The sequence below is a fragment of the Mustela lutreola genome, chromosome 7 (assembly GCF_030435805.1).
Source record: "Mustela lutreola isolate mMusLut2 chromosome 7, mMusLut2.pri, whole genome shotgun sequence".
NCBI classification, from domain to species: Eukaryota; Metazoa; Chordata; class Mammalia; order Carnivora; family Mustelidae; genus Mustela; species Mustela lutreola.
Genome location: NC_081296.1, coordinates 7,514,981 through 7,536,036, shown reverse-complemented (window position 1 = coordinate 7,536,036; position 21,056 = coordinate 7,514,981). Strand labels below are relative to the sequence as shown.

The following is a 21,056-nucleotide window of genomic DNA, read 5'->3' as shown; positions in this document are numbered from 1 at the left end:
GGGGGAGGGGAGGGTGTCCAGGTACAAAGTATGGAGGTGCGGGAAAGTGCAGCGTGCGCCTCAGGAGCAGAGCTGTGGAGCCTGGGGTGTGTGGGGGTGGAGACATGAGGTGGAATTGGTGGTCTGTGGTCCTTCTGTGGGGTAGCTGGGCTCCCTGTCCCCACCTTTGCCCTCTCCTCAGTTTGCCCTGTGCTTCTGATGAGTCATGGAGTTGGCGATCCCGGCCCTTCGTTCTTCGGCTTCAGTCTTCTTGCTGTCCCCGCGTAGCTGTCCCTGCATAGCGGACTGCTTCTTCTAGGTCATGTGATCAGAACCGTTGCCAGCAGAGGTCTGATGCTTGGTGCTTTTCCACCATTTCTCACCTGCCTTCTAAAATCCGAGCCCTTGGAGGTTGGGTTGTAGGCCCCGGCTGAGACCCCTCCCATCGTGCATCTTCTCCTCTAGCGGGAGCTGGACCCGCAGACAAGAAAGGGAGAGGGGACCCAGGAAGGCCGGCAGGCTTCCCTCAGCCCAGCACCATTCCCCTCAAAGTCCCCTGCTAATAAATGTGGTCTCAGGGAAAGGGCACCATTTGAGGTCTGGGGTCAAACCTGACCTTGCTGGCTGGTGGACTTGAATTTCCCGAGACAGTTCCCGGGTTTCCGGCCATGTGCGGAGAAGCGGGTAGATGGATGCAGTGGGGCTGGGCTTCGCTCTAGTAGGTGCTGGGACTGTGGGGGAGCACACGCAGGCCTTCTGGCTTCCCCCCTGCACTGGCTACCCTCCCCTGCAGGGGCTGGAGGGCAGCCCTTCCTGCATTCCCAGGCACTGTATTTGGATGTTGTCAGCACAGACAGTTTCTTCTTGGCCTTAAGCTTTTATTTAACTATGATGTCATTGTCACATCCAACAAAATGAGCAGTTCCTTAATGTTATCTAATACAAGTCCATATACAAGTTTTCCTTTTATGTAAAAAATGATCTTTTTATAGTTGGGCTTGTTTTGAATTAGGATTCAAACATGGACCACATGTTAGCATTTGTTTTTGTCTTTGTTTTGTCCCTTGAATTTCTCAGTCTAGAACAGTACCACTTCCCACTCCATCACACCAGACCCCTGTTTTGTTGTACATAGCACTGATTTGTCAAAGAAACTGGTCCATGCGTCCTGAGAATTTTCCAGGACGATTATGGGTTTGACTGATGCTTCCTTATGCAATTAATTTGTTCTTCAGTACCCGGTATTTTATCTGTTGACCAGAAATTGGCAATAAAGACTAGAAATAGGCAGTTTTGTGGAGGGAATATCACTTTCTTCATATTTCATGACTTCAGGGAGGCATAGAGTCCTTGATTGTCTTGTTTTGTTTTTTGTTTTTTGTTTTTTAGATTTATTTAACAGAGAGAGAGCAAAAAAGAGCATACAGGCAGAGGGAGTGGCAGGCAGAGGGGGAGGCAGGCTCCTTGCTGAGCAGGGAGCCCCCTGCCCCGCTTCCCCCCCTTCGCCCCCTGCAGCTTGGGGCTCGATCCCAGGACCCTGAGATCATGACCCAAGCTGAAGGCAGCTGCTTAACTGACTGAGCCCCCCCGCCGTACCCCAGATTGTCTCAGTTTTAATGATACTAAACAAGATCAGTGAGTTTAGATGGGGATGTTCTGATTCCTTCATTGTAGAGTTCCTTATCTTTTACCTAATTATTTTAGTATTCATTAATAATTGCTCCTGGAGTCAGTAATTTTATGAGTTGAAGAAAGGAGTTTTATAATTTTAGTATTTCTTTCTCAGTTATTAGCTGGAGTTCTGTGTAAAATATCTTTCCGTCTTTGATGAGGACTATTTGGTTACTTTGAAGTATAGTTTATGTTGGGAAATGGGATATATACTTAATTTATTTTCCTTAGTTACCAGTTTTTTCAGTAGTGAGTTGATGTCCTGACAGTCTCCAATAGTGTATTAAGAGTCTGTCCTTTATTATTTTAAAAAAATTGTGGTAAAATGCACATAGCATAAAGTTTACCATTTTCATCATTTTTTAAAGTGTATACAGTTCAGTAGCATTAAATACATTCACACTGTTGAGCAATTTCCAGAACTGTTTTCATCTTGCAAAACTGAAACTCTATACCCATTAAAGAGCTCCCCACTCCCCCTCCCTCCTGCCCCTGGCAACCACCCTCCTGCTTTCTGTTTCTATGAATTTGACTCCACGTGCCTCACACAGTGGAATCACACAGTACTTGTTTTTCTGTGGCTGGCTAATTGCATTTAGCATAATGTCCTCAAGGCTCACCTCTACTGTGGCTTGTGACAGGACTTCCTTCCTTTTCAAGGCTGAATAATAGTCCATTGTGTGTTTATATCCCATTTTGTATATCCACTCACCCGTGGATAGATGCTAGGCTTGCTTCCGCATCTTGGGGATTGCTTGAGTAATGCTGCTTTGAACACAGTGTCCAAGTGTCCTGCTTTCAGTTGTTCCAGGTACGTACTCAGAAGTGCAATGGCTAGATCATATCGTAACTATTTTTAATTTTTGAGGAACCACCCTCTTCCCCCGCACACAGTGGCTGCACCATTTCACATTCCTGCCAACAGAGTGCGAGGGTTCCAATTTCTCCACATCCTCGCCGACACCTGTGGTTTTCTGTTTTGTCTGTCTGTTGGTTTGCTTGCCTTCGGCAATAGGCACCCCAATGGGCGTGAGGTAGCCTCCTCTGTTGTTCTTATAATGAACTCACTGGGTTTCACGTGTGTGGTATGTTTGGGTTAGGTGCTTTTCCGTGGTCAGGCTGTTTCCTCTTCGGTCGTGGAGTCCCCTCATGCTGGCTCCTACATCCTGGGAACATGTGAACCCATGAAGCCTGAGAAGCTTCCTTACTTTTCAGTCCCAACAAGGTGTCCTGGGTGCATTTCTTGTGCTAAACGTGGCATCAGCCATCCTTCCAAAGAGCCAGGTGTCTTGTGGTGAGGAATAGTATTTGATGTCACATTCTGGGTACCAGGGATGCTTGGGCATATCTGCTGCTAGGCCTTTGCGGTGGCCAGAGCTGAGAAGTGTATGTTTTTATTGTATTTATTTATTTATTGGAAAAGTTTTATTTATTTATGTAATTTCTACAGTCAGTGTGGGGCTCAAACTCATTAAAAACTCATGACCATGATATCAAGAGTTGCATGTTCTTCCAACTGAGGCAGCCCGGCACCTCAGGAAGTATATGTATTTAAAGATTTTATTTATTTATTTGACAGAGAGATTACAAGTAGGCAGAGAGGCAGGCAGAGAGAGAGAAGAGGAAGCAGGCTCCCTGCTGAGCAGAGAGCCCGATGCGGGACTCGATCCCAGGACCCTGAGATCATGACCTGAGCCGAAGGCAGCGGCTTAACCCACTGAGCCACCCAGGCGCCCCAGGAAGTATATGTATTTAAAAAAAAAAAAAAAAAGAAAAATTTTACTTTCAAGTGGATAGATAAAATCTTTAAATATATATATATATATATATATTTTACTCGAGAGAGAGGATGAGTGAGCAGGAGAGAGCACAGGCGGGCTGGGGGGTAGGTGAGGGGAGAAAAGTGGGCTCCCTTGCTGAGCAGGGAGATGACACATGGCTCGATCCCAGGACCCTGAGATCCTGAGCTGAGCTGAAGGCAGACAGACGCTTCCCTAACTGAGCCATCCAGGTGCCTCGGAAATATAAGGTTCTTAAAAAGAAGAAAGTGGGTGGAGCACATGACTCTTGGTCTTGGGGTTGTGAGTTTGAATCCCATATGAGGCATAGAGCCTACTTTAAAAAAAACAGGGAAGAAAAATCACGAGTATTCACTGGTATTCAAATGTAAAATTATGGAGTTTTTATGTAACTGATTTTATACTGAAAATCTTGGTTCTTAAGATTTTCCTACCACACATACATATATATGCCCAAATTTTGAAGTATTAATATCAATTTTTTTTAACATCTAAGGCAACTACATAAAGTTGAGGGTGTATTTGCAGTTCTTTCTGATCTTAGAATAGATCACATTAAGGATATATCAGTCAAAATACTGCATTTTAAAGGTCACTGGGAACAAGTGTTTTTTCTATATGGTTATGTCACCAGCTCGATATGCTGTTGGCTTATTTAGTTTCTGTTTTTCAATTTTTAGGGAATGTTTTTGTTTTTCTCCTTTAATTACATATATATATATATATATGTAAATATATATATAAATCTTATATATGTAAATATATATTTATTTATTTATATTTATTTTAAGATTTATTTGAGGGAGAAAGAGAGTGAGAGTGTGTACGCATGTGCATGCCTGTCTGTGTGCTGGGGGGAGGGACTGAGAGCAAGGGAAAGAGAGAATCTTAAACACACTTCATGCTGAGCTCTGAGCCCTTTGGGGGGCTTGATCTCACAACCCTGCAATCAGGGTTGGGCTGAAATCAAGAGTTGGGCACTTAACCGACTGTGCCACCCAGGCATCCCAATTTTATGTAATGTAACCTCTTGACTCTTGGTTTCGGCTCCAGTCGTGATCTCAGGGTCGTGGGATTGAATCCACAGAAGCAGTGTGCAGTCTGCTTCCTCTCTCCCTCTCCCTCTGCCTCTCCCCCCTTATTTCTCCCCCTACCTCCCTCTCAAATAAATAAATCTTAAGAACAAAACCTTGGACCTGGTGACAGGTGTTGGAATTAAAAACAAAAACAACAAAAAGACACAAAGGCTTTTTATTATGGAATGTCCCAAACGTACGTAAAAGTGGCCAGAAAGGTAGAACAAGCCGTCTTTTAATAGTCGCCAGCTCCTGGCCCGTCTCGTTTTATGTATTTTCTTACCCATCCCTTCCCGCTCATGGATTATTTCTAAACAAATCCCTGCATCACTGGGTCTGTAATAGTTCTGTATTATCTTTAAAGTATGAGGTTTTCCTCACAAAGAACGTGGATATAATATCATGACATCTCGAAGCTAATAATAATGATAATCTCTTATTATTATCAGACCTTAATACCAAGTGTCAAATGTCCTGAAGTCATTGTCAGGTTAGTGCTCAGATAGCTCTGAGCGTCTCGTCTCTCTCTGCAGTTGGCTTGCTTGAATCAGGGTCTAAATAAGAGCTGTACACTGCAATGTGAACCTTTCTCTTAAACTTCCTTTAATCTCTAAGTTTCCTTTTTCTGTTTTCCCCTTGAAATCTATTTGTTGAAAAAACTGGGCTGTGTGTCCTGTAGAGGCCCCCATGTTCTGGATTTTGCTCTTCCCGTCCTCCTTAATGACTTGTCCCTCTAAGCACCTCCCCTGGGCCCAGGTCAGTGGCTCCCACAGTGAAGAGCGAGCACAGTGGTCCCCTTTTGACCCAGAAGGGCCTCCGCTGACGCAGGCGCCCTCGAGGTCTGCTGCTTCCCCCGGGCTGTCTTGCTGTGCCCACCAGAGCAGTGCGGGCTGCCCGACTTCTCCCCCTTGCTTTTCTCCCGAGTCTGGGAGTGAAGGAGCTGTTGCCTACTCCACCCTTTCCTGCGGGCATGTGTGGTCAGCCCGCTCAGGGCCGTGGTTCAGGACACCCCCAACAGGGCTGAGGGCACGGACACTGGCAAGACCACTCAGCCCTCCTGCCCTGGGGGCTTCTGAGGGCCAATCAGGTCTGCTCTGGACGTCCCCGAGCCACGGGACTAGAGGTGTCCAGCACTGCCTCTGCTGAGCGAGAGCAGAGGGCCTAGTGGGTCTGGCAGTGTAGTGGGCTCTGACACTTGAAGACGTGCTTTTGGCCTCTGGAAAGGAAAAGCTGGTCTGCTCAGCCTGAGGGAAGGAACACTCCCCGTCCTAGAAGCAGGACTGATGTCTGGAAACATAACGTCAGTTCTGTCTCTGATGAATAAGGTGAGAGGCAAAGCTTGCTTGGGTGTATCAACACTTGGAACGAGGCCTGGGGGTGCCACATTTCCTGGGAGGGGTGGAAGAAAACATGGTGGTGGGACCCCGTGCGAGGAAAGCCAGACCGCCATGGTTGGCGAGCTGTGAGTCCGCAGCCCCCGTGGCTCCTGAGTGACTTGCTTTCCTGGTGTTTCTTCCTAGACTTGCCAGGTGTGCCAGATGCTGCTGCCCAACCAGTGCAGCTTCTGCGCCCACCAGCGGATCCACGCCCACAAGTCCCCCTACTGCTGCCCGGAGTGTGGGGCCCTCTGCCGCTCTGCCTACTTCCAGACCCACGTGAAGGAGAATTGCTTGCACTATGCCCGCAAGGTGGGCTACAGGTGGGTGCTGCCTGGCGTGCTGTCCTGGGCTGGCCCAGCGGCCGGTCCTTTCCTGGGTCTGAGCTCATTTCAGGATGAACTTTGGTCTTTAGAGTGCTGGGCCCCCAGCCTAGTAAGACAGGAATGTAAGTTGGTATTTAGGTGTTTTTATTTTTAGAGAACAAGGGGGATAGGTAGTAAGAATAGGAGTTAAAAAGAGTTAAACATGAAAAAGTACCTTTGAAGGGATGGTTTTGGGGATTAGTTTGGTTTTTAAAAGTGTATAAAGTTAATTTACTTACAGAGTTACTGTGTTTGGCATATTAAATTTGAAGTCCCATTACAATCATACATTGACTAATTGCAGTACTTTCGGATGTTCTCAGTTTCCATTAGCAACTGGAACTGCAAGGTACAGAAGCCTTCAGTATCTTTACGTTGAAGAATTTTTGTCCGTTTGTGAAAAAAAAGTGCACAACCTGAAAATGGAAAAATGATCAGCCTCATAGTAAAACCAAGAAAACTATTTTAAACTGAGTCTACTCCACCTGTCAAGTAAATGTAGGCAAGAAGTCATTTTCAGGAAAAAGATCAAAACGGGGAGAGAAACGCTCTCCCAAACACATTGATCTCTGACTTTTACAACCACTTGGTGAGGCTCCCTTTACTGACTTACTACATTCTGGAGTTTCTACATCTTCTGATGTTTTGACGTTACCACTTTCAGTTACCTGAAAATTAATTTTGTCCAAATTTAGTAAGGTTTTCTTCTCTTTGGTATTTACAAAAAAATATTGATTTATTTCATTGAATAACGTTCTTCTTGAGTACCTATTCCGGCCTGTAGTGCTGCGTCGGACCCTCGGGATACAGAGGGGGTTGGGACAGAGCTGCCGCCGGCAGGGGCTTCAGTGGGGTGGGTCACACACCCATCCAGGCGACGGTAACTAGAGCGGGGAGCCCCGCAGTACAGATGGTCAGGGATGCTCATGGAGGAGTTAGTAGGTTTTCCGGCAAGCAAGCGGGGGGAGCATGTCTGGCAAGGGTACGGTCAGGGATCTGGAGCACACGAAAGGTTACAGGAATGATGAACATTTTGGGGTGAGGGGGGAGATGAACTGGGGGTAGGGTGGGAAATGAGGCCAGGGCCTCAGTAGGGCCAGGCCCAGGCAAGACCTTGGAGTGCTTGGTAGGCACTCAGACTTTCTCCAGTGGACAGTGGAGCAGGGGAGTGGTATGGCAGACCTGTGCTTCCAGGAGATCTCGAGGGAAAGCTGATGTGCATTAGAGAGGGGAGAGCCCAGAGAGAGGTAGGGAGGCAAGTGGGATGGTCCAGATGAGAGGCTGGTGGCTGTGGCAGAGGCACTGGAAGCTGCGGGGATGGAGAGAAGGTGGGTCTGGGAGAGCTTTGGGGAGTAGAAGCATCAGAGCTTGATGGCTCGCAGACGGGGTGGAGGCATGGGGAGGCGCTGTGGGGACTCCCTGGCTTCTGTCCCCATGTAAGTACTTCCAAATGTAGACTAGCTTCTTTTGCATGTTATGGGAAATGGAGAACACACCAGAGATGGGTTACTCAGAGCCCTGGCTGCTGTGCTGCAGAGGGGTGTGGCTTGGTAGCATCCTAGCTCAGTGTTTTTTGTTGTTTTTTTTTTATTTAAGTCATTTCTGGCCCCAACGTGGAGCTCAAACCTACAACCCTGAGATCAGGAGTCACAGGCTTCACTCACCGAGCCAGCTGGGTGCCCCCCGCCAGGTCACATTTTTTAAACCAAACACCTGAACGTGTGTTTTTACAGTATTACATAACATTTGAAAGTACCTTTCCAACTGTGACTTAAGCATGTGCTGCTGGTTTCAAGATCAAGTCCAATCCACTAAAAATGCAAGCAGTACTTAAATTTTTATCTTTGGATTTTGAATCCAAGAAGTTTCCAATGATGCAGATACATAGATAGGTCACGAGAGAGATAGATCATGAACAGGGGAGACAGGAGAGGGAGAAGCAGTCTGAGCAGGGAGCCTGATGCAGGGCTCAATCCCAGGACCCTGGGATCATGACCTGAACTGAAGGCAGAGGCTTAACAGACTGAGTCACCCAGGCGCCCTGGTCTTTGGTCTTTTTTTTTTAATTTGTCAGAGAGAGAGCGCGAGCAAGCGCAGGCAGACAGAGGTGGAGAGAGAAGCAGACTCTCCGCTGAGCAAGGAGCCCGATGTGGACTCGATCCCAGGATGCTGGGATTATGACCCAGTGTCATGATCCCAAAGGCAGCTGCTTAACCAACTGAGCCACCCAGGCGTCCCTGGTCTTTGGTCTTTTAATTCAGTATTTTATTTTACTTTCATCTGCAAGAGAGTAAAAAGAAACAGTGTCTCAAAAGCGATTCAGTTTTTCAAGGCTTTTTTTCTTTTTTCTTTTTTTTAACGATTATTTATTTGAGAGAGAGACAGAGGGAGCAGGGAGGGGCAGAGGGAGAGGGAGAAGCAGATTACCCCTAAGTGGGGAGCTGGATTCGGGGCTCGATCCCAGTACCCTGTTGGACACCTAACCGATTGAGCCACCCAGATGCCCCTGTCAGGCCTTTTTTTTTTTTTTTTTTTTTTTTTAATTTTATTTATTTATTTGACAGAGATCACAAGTAGGCAGAGAGGCAGGCAGAGAGAGAGAGAGAGAGGGAAGCAGGCTCCCCGCTGAGCAGAGAGCCCAATGCGGGACTTGATCCCAGGACCCTGAGATCATGACCTGAGCCGAAGGCAGTGGCCTAACCCACTGAGCCACCCAGGTGCCCCCCTGTCAGGCCTTTTTGTACGGAATGTCCGACAAAAGAGTAACGTGATTCAGCTGCGGGGGCGGCTTACTGAAGCTGTTGGCATTCCAGCCTTCAGAGGCCCGTGGTTGAACTCAGGAGGCGTATGCACAAGGTATAGTCTCAGTCGTGCTTAAGAGCTTCGCTATTAGCATGTATTTTTTGTATCACTTTTATTTAGACACATAGCACACATTCACCCATGTAAAGTGTACATAGTTTTCAGTGTATTTACAGAGTTGTTCATCATCACAACCAATTTTATTTTTATTTATTTTTATTTTTTATTTATTTTTTTTAAGATTTTATTTATTTATCAGAGAGAGAGAGGGGGAGAGAGAGCGAGCACAGGCAGACAGAATGGCAGGCAGAGGCAGAGGGAGAAGCAGGCTCCCTGCCGAGCAAGGAGCCCGATGTGGGACTCGATCCCAGGACGCTGGGATCATGACCTGAGCCGAAGGCAGCTGCTTAACCAACTGAGCCACCCAGGCGTCCCTATCACAACCAATTTTAGAACATTCTCTTCATTCCAGAAGAAACTCCGTTTTATAACCCTTCCATTTCTCCCTCCCTCAGCTATCACTACTTTATTTTCTGCTTCATATATTTGTTTCTTTTGGACATTTCACAGAAAAGGAATCATAGGATCTGTAGTTTTAGCCAAGATTCACCCCTGTTATGTCAAGAGGTCGCTCCTTTGTTACGGCGGAGTGATGCTCCCCGTCTTTAGATACCACAGTTCACGCATCCCTTTACCAGCTGATAAAAACTTGGGGTTCCACCTTTCTGCCGTTATGATAGTGCCCTGATGAACACTGATGTGTCAGTTGTGGTGTGGATGCAAATTTTCCGTTCTTTTGGGCCGACACTTGGGAGTTGAAGAGCGCGGGACTACCTGGTAACTCTGTTTAACTTTTTGAGGAACTGCCAGACTATTTTCAGAAGTGGTTGTACCGTTTCTGTCTCCCTACCAGCCAGCAGATGAGATTTGTGATTTCTCTGCCTCCTTGCTGGCATTGTGCATCTGACTGCTGATGACGGCCATCCCTGTGGCTGTGAAGTGGTGTCTGGTTAGGGTTTTGATTTACATTTTCTCAGTGGCTCCCTGCGCTGAGTATCTTTTCTGTTCGGTATTTTCTTTGGAGAAATGTCTATTTGCCTGGTTTTTAATTGGGTTATTTATTAACTTACTATTGAGTTGTAAGAGTTCTTTGTCCATTCTGGATGTAAGTCCCTTGTCAGATACGTGACATGCAAATATCTCCTCCTGTTCTGTGGGTGTTACGTTTCGGTGAATTTTCAGTGTTCCTGTGCTCCATTTATTATTGAGTTCTACTACAGAGTCTTACAATCTTACTTAGTTTTGTGTTATTTTTGCTTTTCTCGAAGACATTATCAAAGTACATTTTATGTGTTTTATGTGTAGGTACTTCATGTAAAATGTATATATATGTTATATATACAGTTTAGAATTGTGTAAATTTTTCTGCTCTTTGGTGAAAATTTGGGGAGTGGCCAGTGATGTTGTAAAGGAGCAAGTTTGAACTATTCTTAATGATCTGTCATTTTTAAAAATTATTTGTGATTATTAGGACAATCAAGTATTTTACTCCTCTTTGTCTTTTCTAAAACTTTACATATTTCATGGTATATAATTCTGTAATTGTGTATCTTCTCTTTAAAAAATTGGTGTAAAGAGTTCTGTCTGGGGGTCAGATTTCTCTTCCCACTTCTTCATCAATTTGTAAACCGTACTTGACTTGGTCTTTCACTGACACGGTGTGGGTTCTTTCACTCCCAGAGTTCTTACTTTCCATGGGGCTTCTTTGCAGAGTGTCTCCTCAGTACATAGAAGGGGTTTTTAGCCGCATTTTTTTTTTTTTAAGATTTTATTTATTTATTTGACAGAGAGAAATTACAAGTACACTGAGAGGCAGGCAGAGAGAGAGAGAGAAGGAAGCAGGCTCCCTGCTGAGCAGAGAGCCCGATGCGGGACTCGATCCCAGGACCCTGAGATCATGACCTGAGCCGAAGGCAGCGGCTTAACCCACTGAGCCACCCAGGTGCCCCTTTCGCCGCATTTTTGAAGCACGTGTTTATACTGCCCCTGCTGATGTCTGGTCAACTTGTACAAGGAAGGCCACTTAAGCTTCCTTACACGGATCAGGTCTACTTGGCCACTTCGGATGAATTTGGAAATATGTGGATTTTCTTTTCTCCCCACGATACTTGTGGTGTAGAAGTACTTTTGTGTGCTAGAAGTTGGTCACTATTTTGTTTAGGGGAGAGAAAAGAAAATATAATTAAGTAGCTCGTGTGGAAACTCTAAAGCACGTACAAGTTTAGTGATGAGCGCACATCAGAGGTCATCGCACACAGCTTTCTGCAGGTGCTCCTCATAGCTAATTAAATTTGCAAAGGGGGTTCCCTGTGTCCCCCCACCCCCCAGATACACAGAAAAGGAGGAAAAACGAAAAGGACCAGGCGGGATTCTGTGGTGATGTTGGTGCACAGTATCACCTGTGCTCCAGCCTGTGATGTTGGAGCTCAGGCTTGGGGAGTGAATGGAAGGGCTGTATTTGGGAGTCAGAGGGTCTGTAAGTGAAGGCATGTCCTTTTCTTCAGTAATGCAACAGCCTCTCTTCTCAGTCTTACTGGGATGTTGGGGTTATGGGGTCAGGCAATACTGCAACAAGCGGGGGGCTCCCAGTTACCTCGAGGGGAGTGGCTGGGCTCGGGGAGGCGGTTTCCTCATGTGGAGGAGATGGGGCTCTCTGTGTGTGGGCAGGAGGAAAGAAGGAGAGGGCGAGAGGGTCTAGGGCCTGGAGTGGATGGAGAATGGCATGTTGGTCACAGGCTTGTGGGACTGCGGAAGGGGAAGTCCAGTTAGAGAGAGAGGTTGTGAAGTTGGCAGAAGAGTCCGGCCTCGGTTTCAGAAACAAGTGCTTTGATATAGTTCATGCATGATCCAAACAGTGTATTTGCTAAACGGTGTTTGGAAAACACAGCCTAGGCCTTCGGAGCCCCATGGTCTGGAGCTGTACCGGCTGTGCCTGACTGTTGAGTTTGACGTGTGGCCAGCGTGACCGGCCGCTGTGTTTTATTGTATTAATTTAAATCTCCGTAGCCACATGGCCAGTACAGTGTGGAACATTCCTGCGGTCAGCACAGGTTCCCCTGGACTGTTCTGCCCCAGAGGATTCCGTCCTGGGTTTTGAGGCTGCGTGTTTTCCTGTGCTTGTGGCTCAGGCCTGCCTGGCATCTCCCAGTCACACTTTGCGTGAAGCGGCCGTCCCCGCTCACTTGGTAGCAGCCAGTGGGAAGGCCCAGGCTCCTGTGGCCTCCTGCACCCCTGTGGTGGTGTTGTGCTTCAAAGGATTTGGTTTATATCCTCTTGGGACCATTCCCCTCCCTCTCTATTCCCGCCAGCATAGCCGTGGGTGTGGTGGCTGCAGACAGGCTCTCAGCATGCATGTGTGAAGGATGGCGGGGGAGGCCCCCCCCCCCCCGAGATGGCTCTGCTCCTGCCCTCCGTCCCCCTCCCCCAGCACAACTTCTGGATCTCATGCACCTCCCACACCCCCACCACCCTGTCCAGGTGCGTGCACTGTGGGGTCGTCCACCTGACCTTGGCCTTGCTGAAAAGCCACATCCAGGAGCGACACTGCCAGGTTTTCCACAAGTGTGCGTTCTGCCCCATGGCCTTCAAGACTGCCAGCAGCACCGCGGACCACAGCGCCGCCCAGCACCCCACCCAGCCTCACAGACCCTCCCAGTGAGTGTGATGCGGGGCCGGCAGGCCTGTGGGGTGGAGCTGAGTGGCCGGGGCACTCTGGGGAAGGTGTTAGGATGGACCAGGGAGCTGGGGCTGCCCGGGGTTCACTGCATGCATCCCCAGGCAGGGGAGTAGCCACGTTGGCTCAGAGCAGTGCTTTCCCAAACCTGAGCCTGGTACAGAGAATGGAGATGGGGCGAAGGTTCCGTGGCCAGAGCCCGGCCCCTCACTCCCTGGGCCTTGTCTCTCCAGGCTCATTTATAAGTGCTCCTGTGAAATGATCTTCAACAAGAAGAGGCACATTCAGCAGCATTTTTACCAGAACGCCAGCAAGACGCAGGTGGGCGTCTTCAAGTGCCCTGAGTGCCCACTTCTGTTCCTGCAGAAGCCAGAGTTGATGCAGCACGTCAAGGTGGGGTGCCCCGGGGAAGGAGGCTGGGGAGGAGGGCATGCGCCTCAGGCCCCGGGGGTCTGACTCTGTGCCTCTTTCCCCTTACCCAGTCAGTAATCGCTCTCCCCATCCCCAGAGCACCCACGGTGTTCCCCGAAACGTGGACGAGCTGTCAAGCCTCCAGTCTTCATCGGACATGTCCTCAAGCCGCCCCGGCTCTCGAGTTCCCACCGAGCCCCCAGCCACGACCGTGGCTGCTCGGGGCAGCTCCCTGCCTTCGAGCCGCTGGGGCAGGCCTGAGGCCCATCGCAGGGCTGAGGCCAGGCCCCGGCTGAGGAACACTGGCTGGACGTGCCAGGAGTGCCAGGAGTGGGTTCCTGATCGGGAGAATTATGTGTCCCACATGAAGAAGAGCCACGGTCGGGTAAGTGTCGGCGCGTGGTCCCCGGGCAGTGCCAGAGTCCTGGACTTCTGTCCTGTGGGGTCAGAGCCCCCTTATGTGGTGGACCCCTTAGGGTGCCCGGGGCTTTGGGCAGGGTGGGTCCCACAGAGCCGAGGGCTTTCTGCCTGTACCGCCCGCGTACAAAGACCCCCGGAGCGGTCCTAGAGTTCTGATGCTTTGCGTCCTGTCGTCTCCCGCAGGCGTTGAAGCGGTACCCGTGTCGGCAGTGCGAGCAGTCCTTCCACACCCCGAACAGCCTGCGCAAACACATCCGCAACAACCACGACACAGTGAAGAAAGTCTATACTTGTGGGTGAGTGCTGGACGTGTGAGCCAGGAGGTCTGAGGTTCAAAAGGACTGTGGCCAGCATTGCTGGGGCTCTTCTCTGCTGTGAGATGAGGGAGGCGGGGGGCAGAAGCAGGAGAGAAGCAAGTTTCTCCTGGAAAGATACGGCGGCTCAGTCGGGAGGCCGGGCTGGTCGGGGACCAGCTTCTAGCCGCTGGTGGCCGCGGAGCCTTCCCCTTCCTACCTCCCTCACCCCAGTCTACACTGCCAGTCAGCATGACCAGCCCTGAGCTTTAGGAGGAGTGACAGTGATGGGACCCTGTGCCCCGTCTGGCCTCCCCTTTGCTGACCACTGGCCCAGCCTTGGGACCTCTGGGCAGTGATGGCAGGGAGTGGAGAGAGATCATAGCTCAGGGCCGGGACGAGCATTCTGACTTGCTGTTGTCGGCCACCTGGTGAATCCCAGCCAGCTCTCTCCCCAGGAGCCAGAAGCAGCAGCGTGCGCCTCACCTCCCTGCCAGTGTGCGTGGCCCCGCTAGGCTCTCTGGGGCCTGTCACCTTAGACCCTGTCTTCCGGCTATGCTCCCGCAGGTACTGCGCAGAGGACAGCCCGAGCTTTCCTCGGCCCTCCCTCCTGGAGAGCCACATCAGCCTTATGCATGGTATCAGAAACCCTGATTTGAGCCAGACGTCCAAAGTCAGACCTTCGGGTGGACATTCCCCTCAGGTGAGCAGGGGGCCCCTGCCCCCGGGAGTGACTTGCCCCGTGAGTGCGTCAAGTTGGCTGCAGGGGCCCATGTGTGACAGCGGCCATGGAGCCTGCAGCAGCAGCAGCTTCCCTCCCCGTGGCTCATTCTCTAGTCCTGTGCGGGACCGCACACAGGTGAAGGACAGGGACACAGACCTGGGATCAGCCATTAGCCTTTTGCACCTGTGGCTTTCCTGTCCCTGGTGGACTCTGGAGTGGACCCACAGGTGCCGTGTCAAGCTGCTGCCGCCCCTCTAGTGCCGGGAGGAGTGGAGGGGGTGAGGGGTGCAGGGCTGAGGGTGGCAGCGCTCCCGAGTGTGTGTGCATGTGCACATGTGTGTCTCTCTCTCTCTCTCGCGCACGCACACACACACACACACACACACACACACACACACACACATTATGGGAGGAGTCAAACCTAGACTCCCGGGATCCTGGAGCACTGTACAGCAAGGGCTGTATGACACGAGCACTGTTCTGTGCCCTTGTCCCATTTCTGGTGAACCTGAGGAGCGACATGCTTTCCCCTCCTCACAGCTCGCTCTTCCCATGCCGGGGCAGGGAGGGCTGCTCCTCAGAGGATTGGGCATGTCTGGGAAACTCGGAGAGCTGCCTGAGGTTGCAGGGCATTTCTTCCTGGCTGCTTGGAGAAGGGCGTTGGTCAGCCAAAGGCTTTTCACACGTGGCAGGTGGGATGTCCGCTGATGTTTTGGGGGCGTCTGTCTGCGGTTGACATGCGCACCCCCACCCTCCAAATGCACATGCCCTTTGATCCAGTGGTTCTGTCCCTGGGATTGTTCTGTCTGACGCCCTTGGCCTCAGGCCTGAAGGGGTCCGCACCCCGCACCACAGGGCCGTGTGCCGTGCAACAACGCAGGAGCACAGCTCCATGTTGTGGGAGGGGACCGTTCGCCCCGCCGATGCTAGGTAGGGGCCCTCCTGGAGACAGCGGCCAGCCCGTGTCCTGAAGTAGGAAAAGTACGCTGAAGCAAAGTGTGCATGGTCTCATTTTGTAAAAGGCAACAGCTTTCCCTTTGTGGGTGCACAGATGGTCTCTCGGGGAGCCGCAGAACCCAGGCCATGTGGCCTTCTCTGGTGGGCAGGTCCAGGGAGAGCTGGCCAAGAGGGACTTCTCCTGCCTGTCCCACATCCTTGGAATGTGGTGCCACACGCATAAGTTACATGAGACAAAGCAAAAGCAAACCCAAAAACCTGAAAGAAACCAAATCTAAACCCACGGTTTGGGGCTGGGGCGAGCCTGGCTGGGGCGGGGCTCCTGGGAGTCCATGGGCGGCAGCGTTTGGGTATGGGGCTCCCGCTGGGCACGGGCTCTGCTCGACACCGCTCATGCCATGTCCCCTTGTAGGTGAGCCATCTGAAAAGACCAGGCAGCGGAGCCGGGGACGCTCCGGGCACCAGCAATGGCGCGCCCGTCTCTTCCACCAAAAGGCACAAGTCCCTGTTCCAGTGTGCGAAATGTAGCTTTGCCACAGACTCGGGGCTCGAGTTCCAGAGCCACATACCTCAGCACCAGGCGGACAGCTCCACGGCTCAGTGTCTCCTCTGCGGCCTGTGCTACACCTCGGCCAGCTCCCTCAGCCGCCACCTCTTCATCGTCCACAAGGTGAGAGACCAGGAGGAGGAGGAGGCGGCGGAGCCTGAGGAGGGCTCCGGGGAGGAGGTGTCCATGGAGACCAGAGAGAACGGACTGGAAGAATGTGCCGGAGAGCCTTTGCTGGGCGACCCAGAGGCGAGATCGCGAGGCCCAGCTTCCGAGGAGGACGGTGCCCCAGATGCTCAGAGTCCAGCACAGGCCTCTCAGGACCAGGACAGCCCCGCTCCGTCCCCTCAGGTGTGACCGGAGGCTCTGCGGTGCGTGCGGTCGGGGTGCTGCCCCAGCGCGCCCCGTCTGCCATGTGGACAGTGGGGGAGAGAAGGCTCTGCCCCAGTGTGAGTGTGGCCGGCTGTGCCCTGGAGCCGTGTCTGCCCCGAGCTGCGGGGGGCTGGGCGTCTCCAGCCCCGGGAAATGTGCAGTCACCCAGGACCCTCCCAGCTCCGAATCTGCTTCTGTTATTTATGGCTTTGTGCTGCTTCTTGGTACCCCAACCCTTGTCTGTGTCCTTCCAACCCCAGGCTGCTTATGTGGCCCAGCCCCAACGCTGTCAACTCGGCTTGAAACCCCTCAGCACTGTGCTCTTCTGGGAGGCTCCTGCGTGCTGCCTTCAGCCGGGGCTCTGGTCGGAGCGCTCCTCCCTGCCTGCAGAGCCTGAGAAGGGGGATGCGGGTGCTGGCCGCCCCCCTTGGAGAGCTTGCCCAGGCTGGCTCGGTGAGGGCCCTCGATCGTTGCCCTTCCTTCCTGCCTTCTCTGATTCTTTCCCCTCCAAAGTCGTCCTGGAGAATGAATTGTCACTGGCTCCTCCCGTCTGTGTGGGTGGGAGGAAGTTCCGCAGCGTGCCTGTTTGGAACTCGGGAGAGCAGGTGGCGTGGCCAAGGCGGGCAGACCCTGTTGGAGGGAGCTGTGCGTCCTGGCTCTGCCGCGGTTCTGCCCTTCCTGACCTGCGGGGTTGGGGGCACACAGACGTTGGAATATTTGTACTCTTGCTCCTGTGCCATTAGAGAGGCTGCCGCCCCAGGCAGGCCAGCCCCTCCTCCTCTCGGCTACACTCATGTTGCTCAGACTATATTTCAAATAAAAAATCTTCTTACCACGCGGGTAGGCTCTTGTATTCCTCTTCAAGTGAGCCTGGCCCTGCCCCGCTCCACCTCAGTCTCTCTTAGACTCCCTCCCGGTCCCATCTCTGAGGGAGAGCAGCGTGCCTGCTGTCCGAGGACGGTCCTGTCTGGATTCTGGAACTGAGGTTAGAAAACCAGAGAAGCTCGGTACGTGGTCCCCGAGAGACTTTCTAAGGACACAAGGGGAGGGTCTTAATACTGGCTAAGGGGCCCCCGCGAGGCCTCCCCGGGACTAGCAGCATTGGCCTCAGGGCCTATTGGAATGTTCTGGGTACCCCCATCTTTCCTACAAATGGATTTTTCTCCTGAGAGACCCCTTTACTAAGGTGGCGGTGGGGAGAGGGATAGAGGGGAGGAATTCTAGGGTTACCTCGCAGTGTTCAAGAGGTCCTGGTGTTGCCACTGCCACAGGGAGCTCTCGGGCGGCAGCATTGGGACTAGACAGGGCAGGCTGGTCAGAATTTGGGCCCAACCAAGCCCCAGGGGCAGGCCACGTGGAGGTGTCCTCTGACCCCCGACCCAAGCTGCTGCTGTGTGGCTGGGGGTGCGACTGGGCCCAGCAGGTCTAGGACAGCAAAGAGAAGTGGGGACTAGCCGAGTTCTTAGAGGTGCTCTTTCAAGGAAGGCATTAAGTGTCAGTCGTAAATTGTTAAGTCAGATAAATACGTCTGACCTTTTCACAATAGAAAAAAAAGTGCATTTTCTTTTTCTGTCCAATGCCAGATTTTTAGTGGAAATGCTCATGACCCTGGGACGGTTAGTGCTCACCTCCATGTTGGAGAGGCTGTGCTGTTTAAGGATTGCTACACTTGGCACGGCCACCATGTCCCTCTTTCCCAAGCAGGTAGTGAGGCCGCCTACAAGGCCTGAGCTCACCCCATCTTGGCTGTCTGTCGTCCCTTTCCTAATTCCACTGCAGGTGCCCACCCCACACCCCATGGTCCGTTTGTGGGAACACTACTGAGGAGGCTCTGAGAAGGGCTTGAGATGGATTGTGGATCTCTTCCTGCCCCCAGGCAGTGGTAGCTGTAGTGGGGGCAGGGTAGCGAGCTGCAGGCTCCTCTGCCTCGCCTGACCCCATCCACCCTCCTTCCTGGGGATGGTGCGGGGTGGCAAGAATGCCAGGCTACTCACCAGGAGACCTGGGGCACAGCCTGGATTCTGCCCTAAACTGACCCTTACGAAACCCTCTCCCTTCAGCACCCCCGCCCCGCCTCACTGCTGAATCGTCCTGGTAATTCCCATCCAGCTCGCTTCCCGGGCTTCATGAGACGGTGAGCGTGCAGGCACTATACATGTGGGATGCATGTAGGGTGCAGGAATGAGGGGTGAGGGGCACCTCCCCCTGCCGCTGGCATGCAGGTGGATTGGTGCGCGCGCTGCTGCAGCAGTAGTGATGTGGCCCCCATCCCCACTGATTTTTGTAATCACAAGGGCCTCCCAGTTAACCCACCTCTATCGCACGGAGAAGAACAGAGGCTCAGAGAGGTCAGAGAACCTGCTGGGCCGCCTGTACGTGCTGGTGCCATGTCAGGTCTGTCTCGTTCCAAAGTCCACAGCACCCCCCACCCCACACTGCCTCCCTGGCCCGGCTGCTTTGGCCGCCTCCCGGCCTGTCAGCACTTTGCAGCCATCAGGACACCTATTTTCCTACCTCCCCTGTGGCTGGGTGTCCCCTCCACCCTTCCCCCGAGTGCCAGATTCTCCTTGGAGCCGGTCTGCGCCTCTTCACCCCAGGGAGAATCCTGCACAAGACATCTGTACTGGACATTCTGAAGTGGGGGGGTAGGGTGCCCGTGACTTTTCATTTACCTTGGGGGTTGATTTTGCTGTTGAAGACCGTCAGTTTTGGGGGGCCATGCCAGAAAACATGGTTCCCTCAGGGCCCAATATCTTCTGCTCTCTCCTTTTCTGAAGATGTTTTTAGTGGGTGTGCTATCTTATCACTTGTCATCATCAGCAAATGCTTTTGCTGTAACAAGTGCTTATGTACACGTTCTCAGGAGTGACCTTTCTGCTGATGGAGTTAAACAGATAAGCTCCCCACCCGTGTAGAAACTACAGCCTAATACTCACGGGCTTGGCTTGACGAATGACTAGTATTTATTTTCCAACCGCTTTATCTCTGTACAACTGTGCCGAATTACTATAATTGGTGTAGAAAGAACTGTTCCCTTAACTTATGTAAACAGTCTGGTTTTAAAAACTGTAGCAGTTGTGGCTTAGCAAGTTCGAGACATGTTGCGCAGGAGCCCTCTGCCTGCCCCGTTCACCACTGTACACTCAGCTCTGGCCGCACTTTTCCTTGTTATAAAAATTTTTTTATTGCTTTTTTTTTAAATTAATACACATACTTGGTAAGACATCCAAACAGTACAAAAGAATATACAGTACAAAGTAACCTTCCGATCGGAGGTCAGCCTTCAGTTCCCCAGCCCCCCTCTAGAATTTATCACTGTTATCTATCCAGATCTTGTGTACACTTTCTGAGCAATTCTATGCATTTACAAGTTTATAAATATGTATATTTATATTATCTATTTTTAATACAAATGGTAGCATTCTATGCACAGTGTTCTGTAGCTTGCTTTTTTCACTTGTGTAATGGAGATTGTTCCAAATTCATCCAGCGGATCAGTCTCGTTCTTTAGAAGCTCCTAACACAGTTCCTCGCATACAGTAGTGGTCCAGAGAGTGTTGGGATGAGTGAGTGAATGGAGGCACGTATGCACCCACGCGTGAAAGCATCTGATTCAACTGGTAGCCACAGAGTCCTCTCAGGTCTGCTCTGAGCAAAGCAGGATGTTCTGGATTTTAGAATGTGTTGTGTCGTCACCCCTCCACCCCACCCTCATCTTTTCCAAGGGATCCAGGCTGTTCTTGACCTTGTCCACCAATGTCCACCAACAGATGCCACAGCAGTCTTAGGACAGTAGGTGCGGGGAGCCTTGAGCCCCTTTGGAGGGAAGAGCAAACTGAAGGAGCCAGGTCCCAAGAATAGGATTTTTTTTTTTTTTTTGAGGTCCCTATTTAAAATGCCTCTCTCTGATCAGAAAATGACATCGCATTATTAGAATAAAAAACGTGCGTATTTGTAACCCCATCCTACTTTTGTGGTTCTTTTCATGTCTGTGTATCAGGGTCCAGTTATTTCCAACTGCTTTTCCAACTGGACTCCTGTTTAGTTCACAGCCAAATATGATATGATTGTGATAGTAACAGAAATCAAACATTTCTACATAACACACGTGATTCTCATGTTCATTCTCTTATGCAGGCGCAGAGCAATCCTAGGAGGTGGATACTGCTGTTCTTTTGGAGGTTCAGAGGGGTTGAGGAATTTCCCGGAGGCCACGGAGCTCATAATGGGCTCATTTTGGTGTGACTAGCACTGCCCCGTCTCTGATTTTGAACGCTACCTTTTCTTTTAAGATTTTATTTATTCATGAGGGACAGAGGCAGAGGCTGAAGGAGAAGCTGGGAAGCTGATGTGGGGCTCCATTCCACGACCCCATGACCTGAGCCGAAGGCAGACGCTTAACCGACTGAGCCACCCAGGTGCCCCAGTACCCTACTTTTTTCTACTTGGCATTATATCTGGACATGTTCCATGTCTCTAGAAAGCCCCTAAATCCTCATTTTCAATCACTGTAACCATTTTCAAATCAATT

General features: G+C 51.1%; 1 protein-coding gene across 4 annotated transcripts in view; it reads left to right on the top strand.

Annotated features, from left to right (window-relative positions):
* ZNF592 (zinc finger protein 592) overlaps window positions 1-17,360 on the top strand; it is a 47,861-nt gene extending 30,501 nt beyond the window's left edge. For all 4 annotated transcript variants that reach the window (XM_059179935.1, XM_059179932.1, XM_059179933.1 and 1 more), the window contains 7 exons: window positions 6,046-6,224; window positions 12,606-12,782; window positions 13,035-13,194; window positions 13,310-13,597; window positions 13,816-13,928; window positions 14,493-14,628; window positions 16,019-17,360. In XM_059179935.1, coding sequence (XP_059035918.1) covers window positions 6,046-6,224; window positions 12,606-12,782; window positions 13,035-13,194; window positions 13,310-13,597; window positions 13,816-13,928; window positions 14,493-14,628; window positions 16,019-16,510 — 1,545 coding nt within the window. In that variant the 3' untranslated portion in view covers window positions 16,511-17,360. The remainder of the gene's footprint in view (window positions 1-6,045; window positions 6,225-12,605; window positions 12,783-13,034; window positions 13,195-13,309; window positions 13,598-13,815; window positions 13,929-14,492; window positions 14,629-16,018) is intronic.
* Window positions 17,361-21,056: the final 3,696 nt, after the last annotated feature.